This window comes from Artibeus jamaicensis, unplaced genomic scaffold, assembly GCF_021234435.1.
Source record: "Artibeus jamaicensis isolate MK-2021 breed Jamaican fruit bat unplaced genomic scaffold, CSHL_Jam_final scaffold_666, whole genome shotgun sequence".
Taxonomy (NCBI): Eukaryota; Metazoa; Chordata; class Mammalia; order Chiroptera; family Phyllostomidae; genus Artibeus; species Artibeus jamaicensis.
This window is the reverse complement of record NW_026522053.1, coordinates 1,369,988-1,390,575: the sequence shown is the minus strand read 5'-3', so window position 1 is coordinate 1,390,575 and position 20,588 is coordinate 1,369,988. Positions and strand designations below refer to the sequence as shown.

Below are 20,588 nucleotides of genomic sequence, written 5' to 3'. Positions count from 1 at the left end.
CAACCTATCCACACCTGCACAACAGCATACAAGATGTGGTGGACAAAGTAACCCTCATTTAGCCAGCTGGAGAGAAGGAAAAACCAAAGAAAGACCCAGCAACAATCAAAACCCAAGACATACAGAGAGCCAACATAAGTGACAGGCCAAGACAGGGGGGGTTAAGGAGATCAAGGAGATTGCACTATTGACTCTCAAAGGTCTCCTACTATAGAACTTCACACCATAAACCCGGAGAGTCAGAACACATAAATTTAAGAAACATAGGCTAACAAGAAGAGTCTCACAAACAATGGGAAGACAAAGAGACAATCCCCAAATGAAAGGAAGGGAGGAAGCCTCAGAAATAAAATAGAGGAAAGTCAACTATTAGATATTGAATTCAAAGCACTGGGTAAAAGGAAGCTTAATGAGATCACTGAGAATTAACAAAAGCTACAGGGAAACTACAATGAGCTCACTGCAAACTATATCAACATGTAAAAGGAAACAGAAGCAATTAATAAGGACCAAGTGGAAGTGAAGAATACAATTTCTGAATTGAAGAACAGAGTGAAATACAGCGTCACAACACAGCCACTGGGTGCCCTGCCCTGGTGAACATCTAAGGCTCCACCCCTCCTATGTAATAGGAGCAACAACACACACACACACACAAAAAAAAATGGCCAAACTGGAAGAACAGATCAAAGCTCCAGAGAAAATACTACTAAGCAGTGATCAGGATGCTCACAGAATTGGTTAAATTTGGTCGCAAATTAGATGAAAAAATGAAGGCTACATTAAGTGAAATGAAGAAAAATGCACAAGAAACCAATAGCAATGGGAAGAAAGAAAACTGAGACTCAAATCAATGGAATAGACCAGAAGGAAGAAAAAAACAGCCAAACAGAAAAGAATAAAGAAACAAGAATTCAAAAAAATGAGGAGAGGCTTAGGAATCTCCAGGACATCTTTAAATGTTCCAACATCTGAATTATAGGGGAACCAGAAAAGGAAGAGCAACGAGTGGGAAAATTATTTGAACAAATAATAAAAGAGAACTTCCCCAATCTGGTAAAGGAAATAGACTGCCAGAAAGTCCAGGAAGCTCAGAGAGTCCCAAATAAGTTTGACCCAAGGAGGAACACATCAAGGCACATTGTAATTACATTAGCCAATATTAAAATGAAAGACAAAGTCCTAGAAGCAGCAAGAGATAAGAAGACAGTCACCTATAAAGGAGTTCCCATCAGACTGTCAGCTGATTTCTCAAAAGAGACCTTGCAGGCAAGAAAGGTCTGGAAAGAAGTATTCCAAGTCATGAAAGGCAAGGGCCTACATCCAAGATTACTTTATCCAGCAAAGCTTTCATTTAGAATGGAAGGGCAGATAAAGCACTTTTCAGATAAGGTCAAGTTAAAGGAGTTCATCATCACCAAGCCCTTATTATATGAAATGTTAAAGGGACTTATCTAAGAAAAAGAAGATAAAAAATAGGAACAGTGAAAGGGCAGCAAACTCACAGTTATTAACAACCACACCTAAAACAAAAGCAAACTAAGTGAACAACTAGAATAGGAACAGAACCACAGAAATGGAGATCACATGGAGGGTTACCAACAGGGGGGTGGGAGGAGGGAGCAGGGGAGAAGGTACAGAGAATAAGTAGCATAGATGGTGGGGAGAAAATAGACAGGGGGAGGGAAAGAATAGTATGGGAAATTAAGAAGCTAAAGAACTTATGACACATGGACATGAACTATAGGGGGCAATGTGTGTTGGAAAGGGTGTGTAGGGTGGAGGGGAATGAAGGGGGAAATGGGACAACCGTAATAGCATAACCAATAAAATATATTTTTAAAAAGGACAGAGTGAAGGAATTATAGCAGGCTGGATGAAGCAGAGGATTGAATCAGCTAGCTGGAGGACAAGTTAGAAAAAACACCTAGAAAGAGCTAGAAAAAAGAAAAGAGACTCAAAGAAAGAAGTGTTAAGGAAACTGCAAGAAAATATGAAATGTAATAACACCTATGTAATAGAAATACCAGAAGGAGAAGAAGGGTAAGGGATAGAAAATCTGCTTGAAAAAAGTAATCATGGAAAACTTCCTTAATTTGATGAGACAAAGAGTCACACAAATCTAGGAAACACAGAGAGTTCGAATCAAGAGGAACCCAAAGAGGCCTACTTCAAGACATAATTAAAATGGCAAAATTCCAAGGCAAAGAGAGAATGTTAAAGACAGCAAGGGAGAAACAGAAAATAGCATACAAGGGAGCCCCAATAAGTCTAGCAGCTGACTTCTTAATGGAAATGCTCCAAGCCAGAAGAGATTACCAAAGAATATTCCAAGTAATGAAAAACAAAAGCCTCTCTCCAGCAAGCCTCCCAATTAAAAGAGAAGTCCAAATAAGGAGCCCCGCAGGCAAAAGATGTCTCAAAGGATGTACTTCCTCCAAACCAGCTCTGCGAAAGATGCTAAAGGTTCAGCTTTAACAACAACAACAAAAAAACCCCAAAAAGACAGAAAGGAACACAATATACCAGGACCCAAATACATAAAGAAAATCTTGGAGGACTTAGAGAAACATATTAACAGCAACACAATTAAGGTAGGGGATTTTAACACAACACTGTAAAAAATGAATGGATCTTCCAAACAAAATATCAACAAAGATATTGTGGCATTGAACAATCTCCTTGATCAAATAGACTTAAGTGATATATATAGAGCCTTTCATCCCAAAGAAAAAAAGGGCAAAGAATAAGTACCTATGAAAAATACCCTAAAATATAAATGGCTTAAATCAAAAGATATAGAATAGCCAGCTGGGTAAGAAATCACATCCCATACATATGCTGCCTATAAGAGACCCATCTCAGAACAAAAGACGTACACAGACTGAAAGTGAAGGACTGGAGACAAATATTCCAAGCAAATGGACAAGTAAAAGAAAAAAACGCCTGGGTAACAATACTAATATCTGACAAAATAGACATCAAAAAAGGGCTTTAAAAGAGACCCAGAAGATCACTTCATAATACTCAAGTGAAGAATTCATCAAGAAGACATAAACATTGTACATACATGTGCACCTAACATAGGAGCACCGAAATACATGAAGAAAATTTGAGATGATTTCAACAAAGATATGGACAGCAACACAATTATTGTAAGATATTTTAACACCCCACTGTTGAAAATAGATAGATCTTCCAAACAAAATGTCAACAAAGATATCATGACATTGAACAATGCCCTGGACAAACTGGACTTAAATTATATATATATATATATATATATATATATATATATATATATATATATATATATATACTTTCATTCCCAATAAACAAAATCTACATTGTTCTCAAATGTACATGGAACATTTTCAAAGATAGACTACATGATAGGACACAAAAGAAGCCTCAACAAATTAAAGAAAATTGAAATCATATCAAGCATTTTCTCTGAACACAAGAGACTGGAACTAGAAATCAACCTCAAGAAAAAAACACAAAACACTCAAATTCATGGAGATTGAATAGCATGCTATTAAACAATGGGTTGGTCAAATGAGATTAAGGAAAAAATCAAAAACTTTCTGGAAACAAATGAAAAGGAACTGACAAAAACCCAAAACTTCTGGGACACAGTAAAGGCAGTCCTGAGACAGAATTCATAGCAATACAGTCCTACTTTAAAAAGACAGAAACATTTCAAATAAACAACCTAACCCTAAACCTACAAGAAGTTGAGGAACAACAAGAAAGACAGCCCAGAGCAAGTAGAAGGAAGGGAATAGCCAAGACCACAGCAGAGTTAAATGACATAAAGACTACAAGCACAGATGTATGGATCAATAAATCCAGGAGCTGGTTCTTTGAAAAGATAAACAAAATCGACAAACTTTTAAGCAGGCTTATCAAGAAAAAGAAAATCCAAATAAACACAATTAGAAATGAAAGGAGAGATTACAACTGATACCACAGAAATACAAAGCATTGTAGGAAATTACTATGAAGAACCATATGCCAAGAAATTTGAAAACCTAGGTGAAATGGACAAATTTCTAGAAAAATATTATCTTCCAAAACTCAATGAAGAAGAAAGCCTGAAGAGGCCAATAACAGCAGAAAAAATTGAAGCACTAATCAAAAAACTCCCAACACACAAAAGCCCTGGACCTAATGTTTTCACAGGAGAATTCCACAAAGCATTTAAGGAAGAGCTAACCCCTATTTTTCACAGACTATTCCAAAAAATTCAAGATAATGGAAGACTCCCAAACTCTTTTTATGAAGCCAACATCATCCTAATTCCAAAACCAGATAGAGACACAGCGAAGAGAGAAAACTTCAGGCCAATATTACTGATGAACATAGGTGCTAAAATCCTCAATAAGATGATTGCAAGCTGCATCTGGCTCTATGTTAAAAAGCTCATACACCATGATCAACTGGGATTCATTCCAGGGATGAAAGGATGGCACAATATTCACAAATCAATAAATGTAATACTTCACATAAACAAAAGGGAGGACAAAATCACATGATCATATCAATAGATGCAAAAAAGCATTTGCTAAGGTACAGCACCCATTTATGATACAAACACTCAGCAAGTGGGAATTGAGGGAACATTTTTTAGTGTAATAAACACCATATGAGAGGCCTTCAACCAACAACATAGTCAAATGGGCAAACACTTAAAGATTTCCCCAGTAAGATAAGAAACAAGACAAAGATAATCATTTTCACCACTCCTATTCAACATAGTATTGGAAGTCCTAGCCACAGCAATCAGGCAAGAAAAGAAAATAAAGGCATTCAAATTGGAATGGAGGAAGTAACACTGTCATTGTTTGGAGATGACATGATAGTATGCATAGAAAATTCCATAGGCTCCACAAAAAATCTACTCAATCTAATAAGTGAATTTGGCAAAACAGCAGGATACAAAGTCAATATTCAGAAATCAAAGGAATTTTTGTACACCAACAATGAAATATCAGAAACAGAAATAAGGGAAAAAATTCCTTTTGACATAGCAACAAAAAAAATAAAGAGCCAAAAAATAAACCTTACCAAGAAGGTAAAAGACCTGTACTCAGAAAACTACACAACACCGAATAAAGAAATTATAGAAGACACAAACACATGGAGGTATATACCATCTTCATGGTTTGGAAGAATTAACATCATCAAAATGTCCATACTACCCAAAGCAATTTACATGCTGAAGGTAATTCATTTTAAGTACCAATGCTATATTTCACAGATATAAAACAAACATTTCAAAAATTTATATGGAACCAACATCCCCAAAAAGCTGCAGCAATTTTGAGAAAGAACAAAATAGGAGGGATCACAATAGCTGTTATCAAACTGATTACAAGGCCACTATAATCAAAACAGCCTGATGTTTTGATTGGCATAAGAACAGACAGGGAATGGCATAAGAACAGACACATAGACAATGAAACAGTATAGAAAGCCCAGAAATAAACCAAAGTCTGTATGGTAAATTAATATTTAACAAAGGGGAATATAGCATAAAATGTAGTAAAAAAGCCTCTTCAGTAAATTGTGTTGGGAGATCCAGACAGTTACATGCATAAAAATAAATCTCAATCACCAACTTACACCATACAGAAAAATAAATATTCAAGGTGGATAAAAGACTTAAATATAAACCGTGGTCCTATAAAAGCCCTAGAGGAAAACATTGGCAGGAAAATCTCAGACATTCCACGCAGCAATGTTCCACTGGTATGTTCTCTAGAGCGAGAAATAAAAAGTAAATAATGATCAAATGTGATCTCATCAAATTAAAAATCTTCTACATGATTAAAGAAAACATCATTAAAATGAAAAGAGAGCCAAGTATATGGGAAAACATATTTGCCAATGATATCTCAAACAAAGGTTTGATCTCCAAAATATATAAAGAACTCACATGACTCCTGCAGGAAGACAAACGGCCCGATATAAAATGTGCAAAAGACTTGAATAGGCACTTTCTTAAGGGGGACAGACAGAGGGCACAGAAACATATGAAAAGATGCTCTGCATCGTTAGCCATCAGAGAGATACAAATTAAAATCATCATGAGATACCATTTCAAACTGATGAGAATGGCCATCATAAACAAATCAACAAAGAACATTTGTTGAACAGAATGTGGAGAAAAGGCAACCCTAGTGCACTGTTGGAGGGAATGCAGACTGGTGCAGCCACTGTGGAAAACAGTATGGAATTTCCTCAGAAAACTAAAAATGGAACTGTATTTTGACCCAACAATTTCACCGCTGGGATTTTATCCTAAGAGCCCTGAAACACCAATCCAAAAGGACCTTAGTTCCCCAATATTCATAGCAACATAATGTACAATAGCCAAGTGCTGGAAGAAGCCTAAGTGCCCATCAGTAAATGATTGGATTGAAAAACTGTGGTAACTTTACACAATAGAATTCTATGCAGTAGAGTGAAAGAAAGAACTCCTACCCTTAGTGATAGTATAGGTGGATCTGGAGAGCATTATGCTATATGAAATAATCCAGGCTGTGATGGACAAATACCGTATGATCCCATCTGTAAGTGAAACCTAGTCAACAAAACAAAGAAGCAAGCAAAATATAACCAGAAACATTGAAATTAAGACCAATCTGACAGTAACCAGATGGGAGGCTGGAAAGGATAATGAGGGGGAAAAGGGTAAGCATTTTCAGGAACAACTATACAGGACACATGGACAAAACCAAGGTGGATGGAAGCAGGAGTGGGAGGTGGGGATGGCTCGGGTGGGGTAGCATAGTTGGGGGTAAATGCAGACAACAGTACTTGAACAACAATAAAGTAATTTAGAAAAACACATAGGAATGTATATCTATTTCCAATTGAGTTAACATGACCCTCATATACTCATCTGAATGCTTAATATCTGAATACTCATCTGAATATTCATCTGAAATGTTGCCATATTAGCACTTTGCTTATATCAGTGACTTTTAATAAAGCAGCCAATTTATATCTGTAAATTAAAAAAGGAAACCTTGGGAAACAATCTTACTTTGTACTTGGACCTTTACATTTTTGAGGACAATCTTAGCAAAGCAGCTTTCACAGGATTTAATGTATTCTTTCTCAGGCCTGATAGCCCCACTTCCAGGAACCATGCTGCACCCACCTTCAGCATTATTTCAGGCCTGATTTGGGGGTGGTGGTGCAAGCAGTCAAGAGATTTGGAGACTTTTTACAGATAGAATGAGGACTCAGGCTATGGCAAAGACAAGGGGTGAGGGTCTTTTTTTCCTCTTACACAATCCACTAAGTCCTTCCTTGTTGGGCCCTTTTGCCACTGTTCTTGTCTTATGTTGTTCCTTCCTTGAGGACTCTTACCCATAATTGACTATCCAGTATCCTCCACGGACCAAGAAGGGTGAAGTAATGGGGGCAGAGGCTGGTGATTGAGATTTATTTTTATGCATGTAACTGTCTGGATCTCCCAACACAATTTACTGAAGAGGCTTTTTTACTACATTTTATGCTATATTCCCCTTTGTTAAATATTAATTTACCATACAGACTTTGGTTTATTTCTGGGCTTTCTATACTGTTTCATTATCTATGTGTCTGTTCTTATGCCATTCCCTGTCTGTTCTTATGCCAATCAAAACATCAGGCTGTTTTGATTATAGTGGCCTTGTAATCAGTTTGATAACAGCTATTGTGATCCCTCCTATTTTGTTCTTTCTCAAAATTGCTGCAGCTTTTTGGGGATGTTGGTTCCATATAAATTTTTGAAATGTTTGTTTTATCCTCTTGCTGGGAGGATAAGTTTTGTCTCCTTAGTGGCTTATGGTCCCAAGGTCCCCTAGCCATGGGGCCTTTTCACCTGTTGGTGAGGTTACAGCTCCTGAAACCAGGCAGGATGGTTCCCAACACAAGTCTTTGCTTTTTTATCACTTTAAATACTTCATTCCAACTCTTCTGGCCTGAAGTATTTCTGTTGAGTAATCAGCTGACAGCCATATTGAAACTCTCATGTAAGTAACCAACTGTCTCTCTCTTGCTGCCTTTAAGATATTCTCTTTGTCTTTAACCTTTGCCTGTTTTATTATGATGTGTCTTGATGTGAGTCTCCTTGGGTTCATATTATTTGGGACTCTCAGTACTTACTGAACTTCTGTGAGTTTTTTCTTCACCAGGTTAGGGTTTTTTTTTTTTTCCTAGCCATTATTTCTTCAAATTTGTTCTCTATCCCTTGCTCGCTCTCTTGTTTTTGGTATGACTGTGATGCAGAAGATATAACACCTAATGTTTTCCCAGCAGTCTCTTAAACTTTCCTCATTTTTAAATTTTTTGTTTTTTATTTTAATTCTGTTTGGGTTCTTACTGTTTTTCTCTAAATAGCTGATTTGGTCATGTGTTTCATCTAACCTTCTGTTCATTCCTTCTATTGTATTCTTATTTCAGATGTTGTATTCCTCATTTCTGACTATTCTTTTTTATGGTTTCTATGTATTTGTAATGCTTACCAGTTATTTGTTTAAGTTCTCACTGAGATCATCCATTCTTACTCTAAGGTTCTTGATCATCTTTATAAGTATTTTTTAAAAACTTTATCTGGTATTTTCATTGCTTCCATTTTATTTAATTCTTTTTTCTGGGGATTTCTCTTGTTCTTTCATTTGGGGTCTATTTCTTTGTCTCCCCATTTTGTCTCTGTGTATTAGGTAAATCTTCTATGAGTCCCAAACTTGTTTTGATGGCTTTATGATGAAGGTATCTTACTTGGCTCAGTGGCACAATCTTTCAGATAACCTGAGCTCTGTGGTCTAAGAATATTTCTTATAGGTTATGGGTACCTTCCTGTTTCAGTTGAGTCTTAAGACGTTATTGGCCCTTTTGTGGTGAATTTAACCCTTCAGGATACACTTTGACTTCTGTGTATATGTAACTGTATAGGGACTACAGCCTGAGTCAGTGCTGTTTCTGTTAGTGTCTGATGACTGCTCAAATCTCTCTTTGGGGGTGCCACTCGTGTGGTTAGTTGGGTTGAGCTCTGTTTCTTTCTGAAACCAACCACTGGTTGTGTTGGTTCTAAGTCCACTTGGGTGGGGTTCAGTACAGGTTGGTGTCAGACATTGTGTGTAACCAGCTTTGGGCTACCTGTCTGGAACTACTACATTGTTCACTGCTTGTATTTGCATCTACTGGGCCTCAGTATACATGGGAGGGCCAATCTGTGTATAAAGGTTGGCTTCCTCCAGCTTAGAACTGAGGGCAGTACTGTAAAAGGACCAAGGCTCCCTGAGGTCTGTCTCCCCCTGGAGTTGCCTGGTATTCCTCCAGAATCTTCTGAGTAAAAACTGTAGATGAACCCAGTATAGCCACTGTCTACAGCCCTTTCCACAGGCTGTGAGCTTGGTAGTGTAGGTTAGGTAGCCCTTTCCACAGGGCAACTGGTATTGGGAGGATATGACTAGTGGGTTTCCATACTTGGGAAACAGGCAAACAGGCACTCAATTGGGGAAAGTGGTACTTGCTTTAAAGCAAAACCTTTCAGTCTATTCCAGAGTTTCCAACTCTATTTCCCCCTAGAGGGGCTTGCTGAAGGTGCAATTGTATTCCACCACATGTACCTTCTGCAAGGAGCAAGCTTAGCAGCTCCAGGCTCAGGGAGATAGATCCAAGAGTCCGTTGGGGATAATGCTGGCTTAGCCCACATGAAGTGGTTTAGTATTTCACCCCAGTCCCAAGCAATGATCTCTGAGGGTCTCACATTTTGAATGTCCCAGCTTTGAGCCATTGCCATCATCCTTACCCCCAAGTCCATTGGATTTGGGGTGTCTGGGACTTGTTAGGGATGATCCAAATAGTCTCTCACTGGGGGATGGTTCCTGAAGGCCTGTAGGGGAGTTGTGGGCACTTCTTCCACTTCCCAGGCTAGCACATGTTGAACTCACAGAGAATATTGTATTCATACCCCTGCAAGGTAGCTGCCCACCTCACACTTGCTGGTCTGCTTTGGATAAAAGCTTCCCTGGAAGACACAGTTCAAAAGTTCCAGCTCTGTGTGGCACTATTTTCCTTTTGCACTGCTGGACTCAACAAGATGGTGCTAATCAAGTGATTCAATAGGTTGGTAGAGGGGCTCCAGCTTTGCTCTAAAGGTGAGGGAGACTGGCCCTCTTTCCCAAACCACATAATTTAGTCATTATCTGAGCCTCTGCCAAAAGTGTACACAGAAAAAGGACCCAAAAGTCACTTCTCAGTGCAGACAGAAGACCCCTCTGCAGGATCCAAGTATGGCAGAGGTGGCCTCATCAGCCATTGGGGACCAGGCAGTGCACTCCCCAGACTTGTGTTATTACAATGGGAGTGCTCATGTCTGTGAAGGTAGGGTCTAGGTCCCCCAGGAGGATTGAAATCCCACTGATTTTCACCATCAGATGTTACATGGGCTCCCTTTTTCCATTCCTGAGTTGGGAATATCTATGTAGGATTGAGACCCCACACTCCTATGGAGAGGGTTTTTGCAGCTGTGATATTCCTCTGGCTTATCAGCCACCACCACACCTGAACAAAGATGCTATCCTTTTTCCATCTCTGCTCTTCTTATCAGTCTTTTTAGGGCTTCTTCTGTAAATTCTTGGTTATTGTATTTCAATTCAGGTAGCCTTCAGTTGGTTATGTAGATTGATTGCTCTGTAATTTAGCTGTAAATATGGTTTGTGGCCAGGAGCAGGTGGTTGTGGATTCCACCTACTCTGTAGCTATATTGGAATCTTACACAATCTCCTCAAAGCCCTCTTTTGTGAATTTGAACTCTGTGGCTCATTGCCCTGTTGATGATTCTTTTAACTTCTCTATCCCCTCCACCTTGTACCTCTCTACACCCTGTAGCATTTACCAGGCAAAAACACAACCTTAATTGAATCCACTTAACTTTCCCACTCTTCCCAGGCCAATCCCAGAGAAAAAGAACATTATTGTGAAGCAGGCTGGCTTCATGGAGCCAAAACCAAACCTCCCATGGGCTCTTAGAAACTTTCTGGCATCTCAATATAAATTTCTTAGTGTGTTCATTTTCTTAATTTCTGAGCTTAATTATCCTATTCCCTTCCCACTTTCAGTATCAGCTGAGCACTCTACTTATGTCATTAAAAAATAGAAGATTTTAAATTGGGGCCTCCTCATTTTCCATCATCACATCTACAAACCTTTGTAGAGCTCTACCCATCCTCCCTCTATTTCCTCCAGTTATATCTCAGGAGGTGTCTGTCTCTCTGTCAAAGGCCAACAGGTCATCTTATGTTTTTGGAGTAGAGATGGACATCCTTCATATGACCTATGAGATCTACCTGATGTTGCCAATTCTTAATTATCCATTATTTTCTCTATTTCTCATCCCCATGACCAACCCACATATAATTTATGTTCCTTTGGGAAGAATCTTCAAATCCCTTTCAGAGGTTGGGGTAGGGGTGAAGGAGGGCATTGTGAGAGATGAGGCTGTTAAGCTGGGCAAAAACTGGATAGCAAGAAATTGTTAGCATATTAAGGATTTGATATCCCAATAGCAGTGGGAAGCCAGACTTGCATGGAAAAATAGAACACTGCTGGTAGGAGAATAAAAGTGTGGAGAGGGTGAGGAGGAGATGTGAGAGAACACTAGGGGGCTATTACAGTGATTTAGGTGAGAGATGGAGGCTTATCTGGACTAGGGTGGTAGCAGTGCAGATGAAGGGAAGGGTGGGTATTCAAGGAATATTCAGAAAACAATGGCTATAGAGAAATATGTATGTTCTGAGATTGACACCACTTCCTTCAAAGATAAGCAATAGCTGGGTTTGTTTTTTCATACATTGACTCACAAACTATTTATTGAGTTCCTACTATATACCCAGCAGTGGATACTCAGTGATGAGGGAAGAAATGTTTCTTGTAACATTCTGTCTGGAGTGGTGGAAACAAATTAAATAATCAGGAAAAGAAATATAAATAATAATGTTGAATAAGGGATAAAAGGATCAGTACCAAGTGTCATTAGAATGTATGATAGCATGAGCTGAGCTAGTGTCAGGAAAAGTCAGGGAAATTTTTCCTTGAGGTCATTATTAAGGATAAATGTGAATTAACTAGTTAGAGAAGGGAGCGATAAGAAGTGGTGGAGGCTTTCCAAGCAGAAGAGCATCACAAGCGAAGGCCTGAAGGGGGAGAAAACTAACCCTTTGGGTAAATATAAGACCAGTGTGATTGAAGTAAGCAAAGAAAAAGGGCAATGAGCTCAGAGAGACTGGCAGAAACCAAAGTGTGATAAGATAGGTCATATAAATTATCTTAGTGTTGATCCTAGATGTAATTGAGGATAGCTAGTTTTTTTATGGGGGAACAAACTCTAGAGGTATTAAAGATGTGAACCTAGCTTTCATCTAAGCATTAAAAGAATTGTGTATTTGAAATGATAGACTCCATCCCAGTTTGGAACCTGGCCTCCTCCTTGACCCTCTAATCCCCATTTTCCCTGGATAATTGAGTTTGACATCAAGCTCATGATTGACCTCAGCATCACATACTCTTTCCAAAGCTTTCCTAAAAACAAGAGCAACTGTCCCATTGTTTACAGTCATGGAAGGAAGAGGGGTGGAAAAAATGGGGCTGCCAACCCTCTTCTGGAGACTATTAGACCTCTCAAATTTTCATTTTAGAATCATCAATCCAGTGAAGAGATCCCAAAATATTGGGACCAGGGACCAGTTAAGGAGCTTGTTGGGAAGAACTTTAACCTCATTGTCTTTGACAAGGAAAGAGACGTTTTTGTGATGTTCTGTAAGTATCTCCACAGAGGCCACAGGAGGCAATAGCCCTGATGTTACTTTTCAAGTGTTGCTTCTAAATTCTTGGGCACCAAAGTCTCCAAAACTTAAGCATGATACCAGGATGGTCTTCAGACATATTAGAGTTTGAGTCAACATGTTATCAGCTACAGTGCAACTATGCCATCAAGTTGAGTTCTTGGAATGTGTGGAATACCTTCCTCATGTACCATGCTAGTGGCTATTTTTTAAGTGTTTTTTATTTTAATTATTGTTCAAGTAGTTTTCTGCCTTTCTCCCCCATTTCAACCCACCCCCCCCAGCCCTCCCCACCTCCCTCTCATTTCCACATGTTATTGTCCCTGACTTGTTAGTGTCCATGTGTTATTTATACTTGTTCCTACAAACCCTTCACCCTTTTCCCCTGAAATTCCCCCACCTCTCCCCTCTGGTCACTGTCATCCTGTTCTCAATTTCAGTGTCTTTGGTTATATTTTGCTTGCTTGTATGTTTTATTGATTAGATTCCTGTTAAAAGTGAGATCATATGGTATTTGTCTTTCGCCACCTGGCTTATTTCATTTAGCAGCATAATGCTTTCCAGTTCCATCCATGCTGTTGTAAAAGGTAGGAGCTCCTTCTTTCTTTCTGCTGCATAGAATTTCATTGTGTAAATGTACCATGGTTTTATTATCCATTCATTTACTAATGGGCACCTAGGTTGCTTCCAGCACTTGGCTATTGTAAATTGTGCTGCTATGAACATTGGGTTGCATAGGTTTTTTTGTATTGGTGTTTCAGGGCTCTTAGGATATAATCCCAGGAGTGGAATTGCTGGGTCAAAAGGCAATTCCAGGTTAGTTTTCTGAGGAAATTTCATACTGTTTTCCATAGTGGTTGCACTAGTCTGCACTTCTACCAACAGTGCACTAGGGTTCCCTTTTCTCCACATCTCTTCAACACTTGTTTGTTTGTTTGTGATGGCCATTCTGACTGGTTTGAGGTGGTATCTCACTGTGGTTTTAATTTTCATCTCCCTGATAGCTACAGATACTGAGACTTTTCAGTGTTTTTTAATAATAATAGTGCTGATGGCTGACAGTGATTGAATGCTGCAGTATACCAGGCTTTGTGCTGAGCCATTCTATACACGATTTTATTTAATTTTCACAGCAAACATTTGAAAGTAATTTCTGTTATTATCCCCACTTTACAGATGACTAAACAGAAACCCAGAGAAATGAGGAACTTTTCAAAATTTAGGTAGCTAGTAAGTGCTAGAACTGGAGTTGGAACCTAGGTATCCTTGCTCTAGTGCCTACACTGGTAACTGCAATATTCAGCATAGTTCTGATTTTTAACTGACTGAATGGTCTATATTTAACCTACTTGAGTAGGTGTGGCCAGTCTCAGGACTGAAATAACTCATGAAAAGAACTTAGAAAATGTCTAGCATATTATAAGCACTTGATAAGTAACAGCTATTATTGCTGTTATCATTCCTTTGTTATAATTATTTCCTGTGGTCATCTAAATACTATCGCCCTTTTCCCAGTTTCTGACTTGAATGTGACATCCAACGTGGGACCTTCTCTCTTGTCTTTACTGAGACACAGTGAAGGTATTTCATACATTCCTTTAGCAGATGAAGTTTCCATTTACTAAGCTCTTACAATGAGCCAGGCATGAGTTTGCTATCTACACAATTGTCACTTTCTCCTCAAAACAAGCTTCTTAGGAAGGTTCAGTGTATAGTCTCAAGACACATGTCAGGGAACCTAGCCTCGGAGAAGTTAATTACCTTATCCCAGTTTATACAGTAAGTTGCAAAGGAAGAATTTTAAGCAAGCTCTGATGCTGTCACTTCCTGAGGGGTGAAACAAGGGCTGGATGTTTATCATGAAGGCCTTTTAAAATTTCATGGAAATGGACTCTTAGCCACAGTGTGAGATCTTTAAAGTCTGTATGTCTGAGTAACCATGATCTACTGCCTTTAAATGAATGTCTAAAGCAGATTTTCTGTACTTACCTGAAGCTGGAGTTATGAGAATGTTCATTTGGTTCTAGTAAAAGTCAAAAACAGCCTTGTTTTCTTAGAAACAGGATGTGAGTTTGATACCCTGGGACTGCAATCATACTGCTCCTTTCTTTTCCTGTTCCAATCCAGGGCCCAGTGGGCTCAAGAGGAGATGCAGAGGTGCTGCTGGTCCTGGTGATCCTGGAGGCACTTGGCTTGAAAATGGAGGGATGATCATCCAGATGTAGAGTGTCTGGGGCCATTGAGGTCACTCTTTACATAGTAAAGAAATTTTAATGGAGTGACAGAAGGCAAAGTATAATTCCTTCTCTGTGTTGAAGCTGGTCCCTGATTTCTCTCCAGAGGGCTAGTTACCTAGGCCAGACTCAAAACTCAAGGAATTGTTTATGAGGAAGTCCAGTATCCCTTTTCAGAGGTAGACCTGTTGATTACAATTTCCTCTTCACTTCTTGGGTAGTGTCCTCCACTGTACTGGAAGGGAGTGTGGTATAATGGTCACCAAAAAAAGCAGCCTCTGTAAATCACACTTACTCTACCTAATCAATTAGGTGACCTTGAACTAGGGAAACTCTTGTGCTTACACACACACACACACACACACACACACACTTTTTCTGGCAGAATACAAGAAATCATCTAACATAAATATTTTTCTTGGTTTTCTTCTTCAAATGGGGTGGAAATCTGTGTTAAAGAAAACAAAGAACAGAATAAAGTGTCCCAATATGCTCAAAGTGTTGGTGTCTCGGTGAAAGGGATGAGGTCAACTCTTTTTTTAATTTAATTATTGTTCAAGTAGAGTTTTCTGTTTTTTACTCCCATTCCAGCCTACCCCCTCAGTGCTCCCCACCTCCTTGCCATTTCCACCCCCTTAGTTGTTGTCCATGTGTCCTTTATACTAGTTCCTGCAAATCCTTCCCCTTTTCCCCCTGAAATTCCCTCCCCTCTCCCCTCTGGTCACTGTCCCCTTGTTTTCTATTTTAGTGTCTTTGTTTTTATTCGCTTATTTGTTTGTTTTGTTGTTTAGCTTCCTGTTAAAGATAAGATCATATGGTATTTGTCTTTCACTCTTTAATAATGATCAGGTTGTATGTTTGAGATGTAAAATGACCTGACACACTATTAAAGGAAAGAGAGGGTATGAATTTCAAAGCTGTAGAAACATTGGTAGAACACAGTGCCAGTGTTTATAGGGTATTTTCTATCAGTGTAAGTCTAAGCCATGGCCCTTCTCTTGCAGATGCACCCTGGTGTAGCAAGTGCAGGACACTGTTCCCTGTGTTGGAAGATTTGGGCATAAAGTATCAAAACCACTCTACAGTCACAATTGCCAAAATTGATATCACTGCAAATGATATTCAGCTGATGTATCTGGACCAGTATCCCTTCTTCAGGCTCTTCCCTGCCAACTCGCAACAAGTAAGGGGCTCCTGGACTGTTATAATGAAATCTGATTGTTATTATCATAAATGCAATTTCTCCCTATGCTGGTTCTGCCTCCTACCTAACCAGCTTCATGCTCAGCTCTAGGCCATATTATCCTCTCCTGTTCAATTTAAAGAGTGTTTTCCATTGGATTTCACAAAAGTCCCAAGATGTAGGTCATTGGATCCAGCTTAAATTCACTGCTTATACCTGACCCAATCACTGTAGCCAAGTGGTTTTGGGTATTGGATTGGACAGGCATGGGTTCCATGGTTCCTTCTGATACCCAGACTGTATGGGGGAAATTGCCATGTGAATATTTGGGATGGTGTGCTACTGAAATTAAAAAAAAAAAAGAATGCATGATAGAAAAACATCCAATGTCTTTGACACTTTGGCACTATGATAAGCAAATGTCATCAGTGTTCAAGTAACATACTCTCCATGCTGCTTGGGTTAGTGGGGTGGCTGTCAATAAAAGAATTATAAACCAAGGTCCCTGATCCCCAGAAGAGTCTGGCTGAGTATGAGGTAGAATCATGATGTAGATCAATCTCCAAATGCAATTGGAATTAGAGAGGACAGATTATGAAGGGCAGATATGCTGGAAGTCTTCATGCAGACATGACATTTTGAAAAGTGGTAAAGATATAAATTAGATTATGAGAGGGATGCTAATTATAGGTAGGAAGTATAACAAGAATAAAGAGTTGGGCAGAAGGGTGGCCACAGCCCTGTGAAGGACATGCCATCCTCCTGGTATAGAAGATGCATGTGGGAAAAGTTGTGGAAAATGAGGCTAGATTGAGAAGGTTGATCTGCTACAGATTTTCAGTTATCTGACATGTGGTTTAGACAGCCACAATGGGAAGCAAGCAGATTTCTAAACTTCTTAAAGACTAAGTGAAAAGGGCAGAATGACAGTAGTGATGGCTGAGCAACCAACACATACTAGATGCTTTGTAAAATAACTATTCTTATTCTTCTTGTAAAAATAATAATAGCAAACACAAATAGCACTCACTATGAGTCGGGCACTGTTTTAAATGCTTTTTATACAGGAACTCATGAAATCCTCTAATTACACTATCAAATAGGTACTGTTATGATCTTTATAATATAGGTAAGGAAACTGGTTCAGAGAGAGGTTAAGCAACCAGGCCACACTGCTAAGTGATGAAGCCAGAGTTTGAGCTCTGACAATGTGGCCCCATAGTCCGTGCTCTGAGAAATCTTTATTGTCTTTATTATAGATCCATGGTTATGGAGGCTTAAAGAGGTTAAGGAACCTACCCATTATAATCAAGTTATTAAGGATTTGACCTCGGATTTATCTGTGTAGCAATAACTGAGTATTTTGTACGAAAGGGCTATCATTTTGACTGTGTCATTTTCTTCTTAGGTCATGCTTTATAAGGGAGAATATACCATGGAAGGCTTTTCTAACTTCCTGGAAAGTCAGGTCAAGAGGAGGATGGAGGATGAAGATGAGGTAAAGCAAAAAGCAGAACCCTGGATTATTCTGTCCCACACAGAATTAAGAACTCAATAGACTAAGAAAGTGTGTGCTAAGGGTCCCATAATCTTGAGCTCTCTGGAAATAATTGAGGATGAACAGTCACACAGTTTAGATGACTTTTCTTCAAGGGAACTTACTACGAGGAAGCAGACATGGAAGACTTGAGAAACATTGGGAATAGCAAAGGCTCTTAGTTCTCACACAACCCCTAAGGCAGCTTCTCTGAGTCTACTGTTCCTGAGTAGGTAACCAGATGTCTTGATGGGATCCTGCTCTCTGACAACATTATTCCCCTGAGGAATAAGATAACAATTCTCATTCTCTCTTAATATTATTCAGGTTTCAGTGAGGTTATCTCTTGGATGGTGCCATCTATATTAGGACCCTTTCTGTTACAAATGTTATAAACACTATTCTTTGGCTTAAACAACAGTGTGAATTTTTCCCACATAACTGGCAGAACATCAGGCATAGATGGATCTAGAAGCTAAAACTTGTTTGTGTCTCCCTACTGTACTGTATTCCTCTATGTTGGCTTCATTTCCAGGCAATCGCTTTCACATGGAGCATCAAAGATTGCCCCATAGCTTCAAACTAATACCCTCCTAGCTTAGAAAGTACCTACTTCTCAGTAGACATAGCAATTGTCCTGGACAAGTATCTCATTAGCAAGGCCTGGGTCACAAACCCAGTTCTGGAGCTAATTATGAGACAGACAGACATGTGGACTGAGAGTGGAGAAGGGTGATTCCCAAAGGTCTTCTTACCAGAGAGGAAAAACCACAGTTGGGTACTTCCCAATCCAAGACAAATGGATCTTTGGGTAATTCCAGTAAAAGAAGATTTGGCAATTACCATCACAATTATTACATATTGATTGCCTCTTTATGCATCTCCTTCCCTCCCTCCTTTATTTTCTTGGATAGCTAATGTCTGTTGAGCAAATTGAAGTGATAGAAGAGGAGATATTAGCTAAAGAAGAGTTACCTGAACAAAAGTTTCTTGAGCAAAAGAATGTGGCCAAGCTGAAAGAGCCAGTTAGACAGAAGGAAACAGCTAAGGAGGAGGAGGAGGAGGTGGCTAAGCCAAAGGGACCACCAAGACAAGAGAAGAAACCAGGAATGAAGGAAGAATTGTAGTTTTTTCAACACCAGGAAGGAAGATGACATTTTCCAGGTCCTGGAATCATTTTCTAATTGGATATACTCCAATAAAATATATCTCATTGTGATGGGTGGGTGGAGGCTGAGTAATAAAAGACTCTGAATTTCCTCTGTTCTGTTTTACTCATTACTTGTTTTTCCTCATTGATGCAGCCTTGGAGGAGCTGTATGGCCTGGAATTCAGACAGAACAGCAAGGGAAGCCATGAGAGCAACACTCTAATTAGAGTATTACATAGGCTGAGAATTATCTAGTTCTTACAGCATCACTGGGAACTAGGTTTCATTATCCTTATTTTACAGATGAGGAAATTGAGGCAAAAAGACTTTAAGCAACCAACCAAGATCATACTTTAAGATGTGGTCCCAGGCAATCTCACTCCACAAACTCTGCATTTAACCACTATGTCAACATCACCTACACCAGGTTGAGGTCTCCAGAATTTGGCTAACACTTTCAAATGAGGTGAATTTATTTATTTTACACTGCATTTTGGCACAGTAATAAAGTGATCTAACCCCAAAAGTGTACTCATTATTCCACATCTCAATAAATGACCCAATCTCTTAAGTAGTAATGTCCTAGGATAATCCTCAAATCTCATTTTCCCTTTTCCTACCATAAGAGTAACTTTACTAATCCACTTCCCTCTATCTCCACTCACCATTTTCAGCTACAATAGTCTCTAAACAGTTACTTTAATCCCACTCTGTACCTTCCCCTCCCCCCTTGCTCCAGTGTCCATACTCCATAACACTGCTGAAGTGGTCTTTTAAAAAGCCAGAGCCAGGAAGGCTTACAATACTGCCTTGTTTTAAACCTCTAATGGCATCTTCATTGCTGTTAGAATAAAACCCAGTCTGCTTACATCTCCAAGGGCCAGAACACTCTGATTCTACAGATCTCCTTCTTCCTCTCTCCCCCTCATTTTCTAGACCTTGGCCTATTCTTTGAAAAATTCAAACTCTTTCTCTCTCTTCATGGTTATTTCTTCTGCCTAAGTGCACACATAATACACTATCCTCCCCAGATATTTATGCATCTGAGTTTTTTTATCTTTTAAATCTCAGTACAAATATAACCACCTTCAGGAGGCCTTCCTAGATTTCAGTATGTGAAAATACCTCATTATTTTGCTGGGCACTAGTCTATCACTCACTGGAGTGTGAGCCCCAGGAGAGCAGACCTTTCTTCCTCACTGTGTTCCCCAGCCTAGAACTCTGCTTAGATACAGCTTATGTTCAATAAATAAGTATTCATGGGCCAAATGAAATTCCTCAGGAAGTAGCACTCTATCTCTGGGACACGTGATTTTACTCATCCAAAAAGGGAGAGGTGCTGACAGTGTTGTCCTCAGACCCCAGTTAGATTCTGTATTAGTTTCCTAATATTGTTCTGACAGATTGTTCAGTATAACACAAATATATTCTTTTACAGCTGTGGGGGCCATAAATCAGCTGAACTAAAGGTGTCATCAGAGCTAGTCCCTCTGGCAGAGTTCCATGATATGTTTTTTTCTAGCTTCTGGAGGCAACCAGCATTCCTTGGATCATGATTTCTTCCTCAAATCACTCTGACTTCTTGTTTCCATCTTCACATCTCCTAATTCCTCTGGCTCTAATTCCTCCATCTCCCTTG

At 39.2% G+C, this 20,588-nt stretch overlaps 1 protein-coding gene across 1 annotated transcript in view; it reads left to right on the top strand.

The window, feature by feature from the left end:
• PDILT (protein disulfide isomerase like, testis expressed) overlaps nucleotides 1-18,926 on the top strand; it is a 71,067-nt gene extending 52,141 nt beyond the window's left edge. Inside the window, exons 8-11 of the mRNA XM_053659509.1 lie at nucleotides 12,699-12,819; nucleotides 16,084-16,262; nucleotides 17,671-17,760; nucleotides 18,714-18,926. Of these exons, the coding sequence (XP_053515484.1) occupies nucleotides 12,699-12,819; nucleotides 16,084-16,262; nucleotides 17,671-17,760; nucleotides 18,714-18,926 (603 nt within the window). The remainder of the gene's footprint in view (nucleotides 1-12,698; nucleotides 12,820-16,083; nucleotides 16,263-17,670; nucleotides 17,761-18,713) is intronic.
• Nucleotides 18,927-20,588: the final 1,662 nt, after the last annotated feature.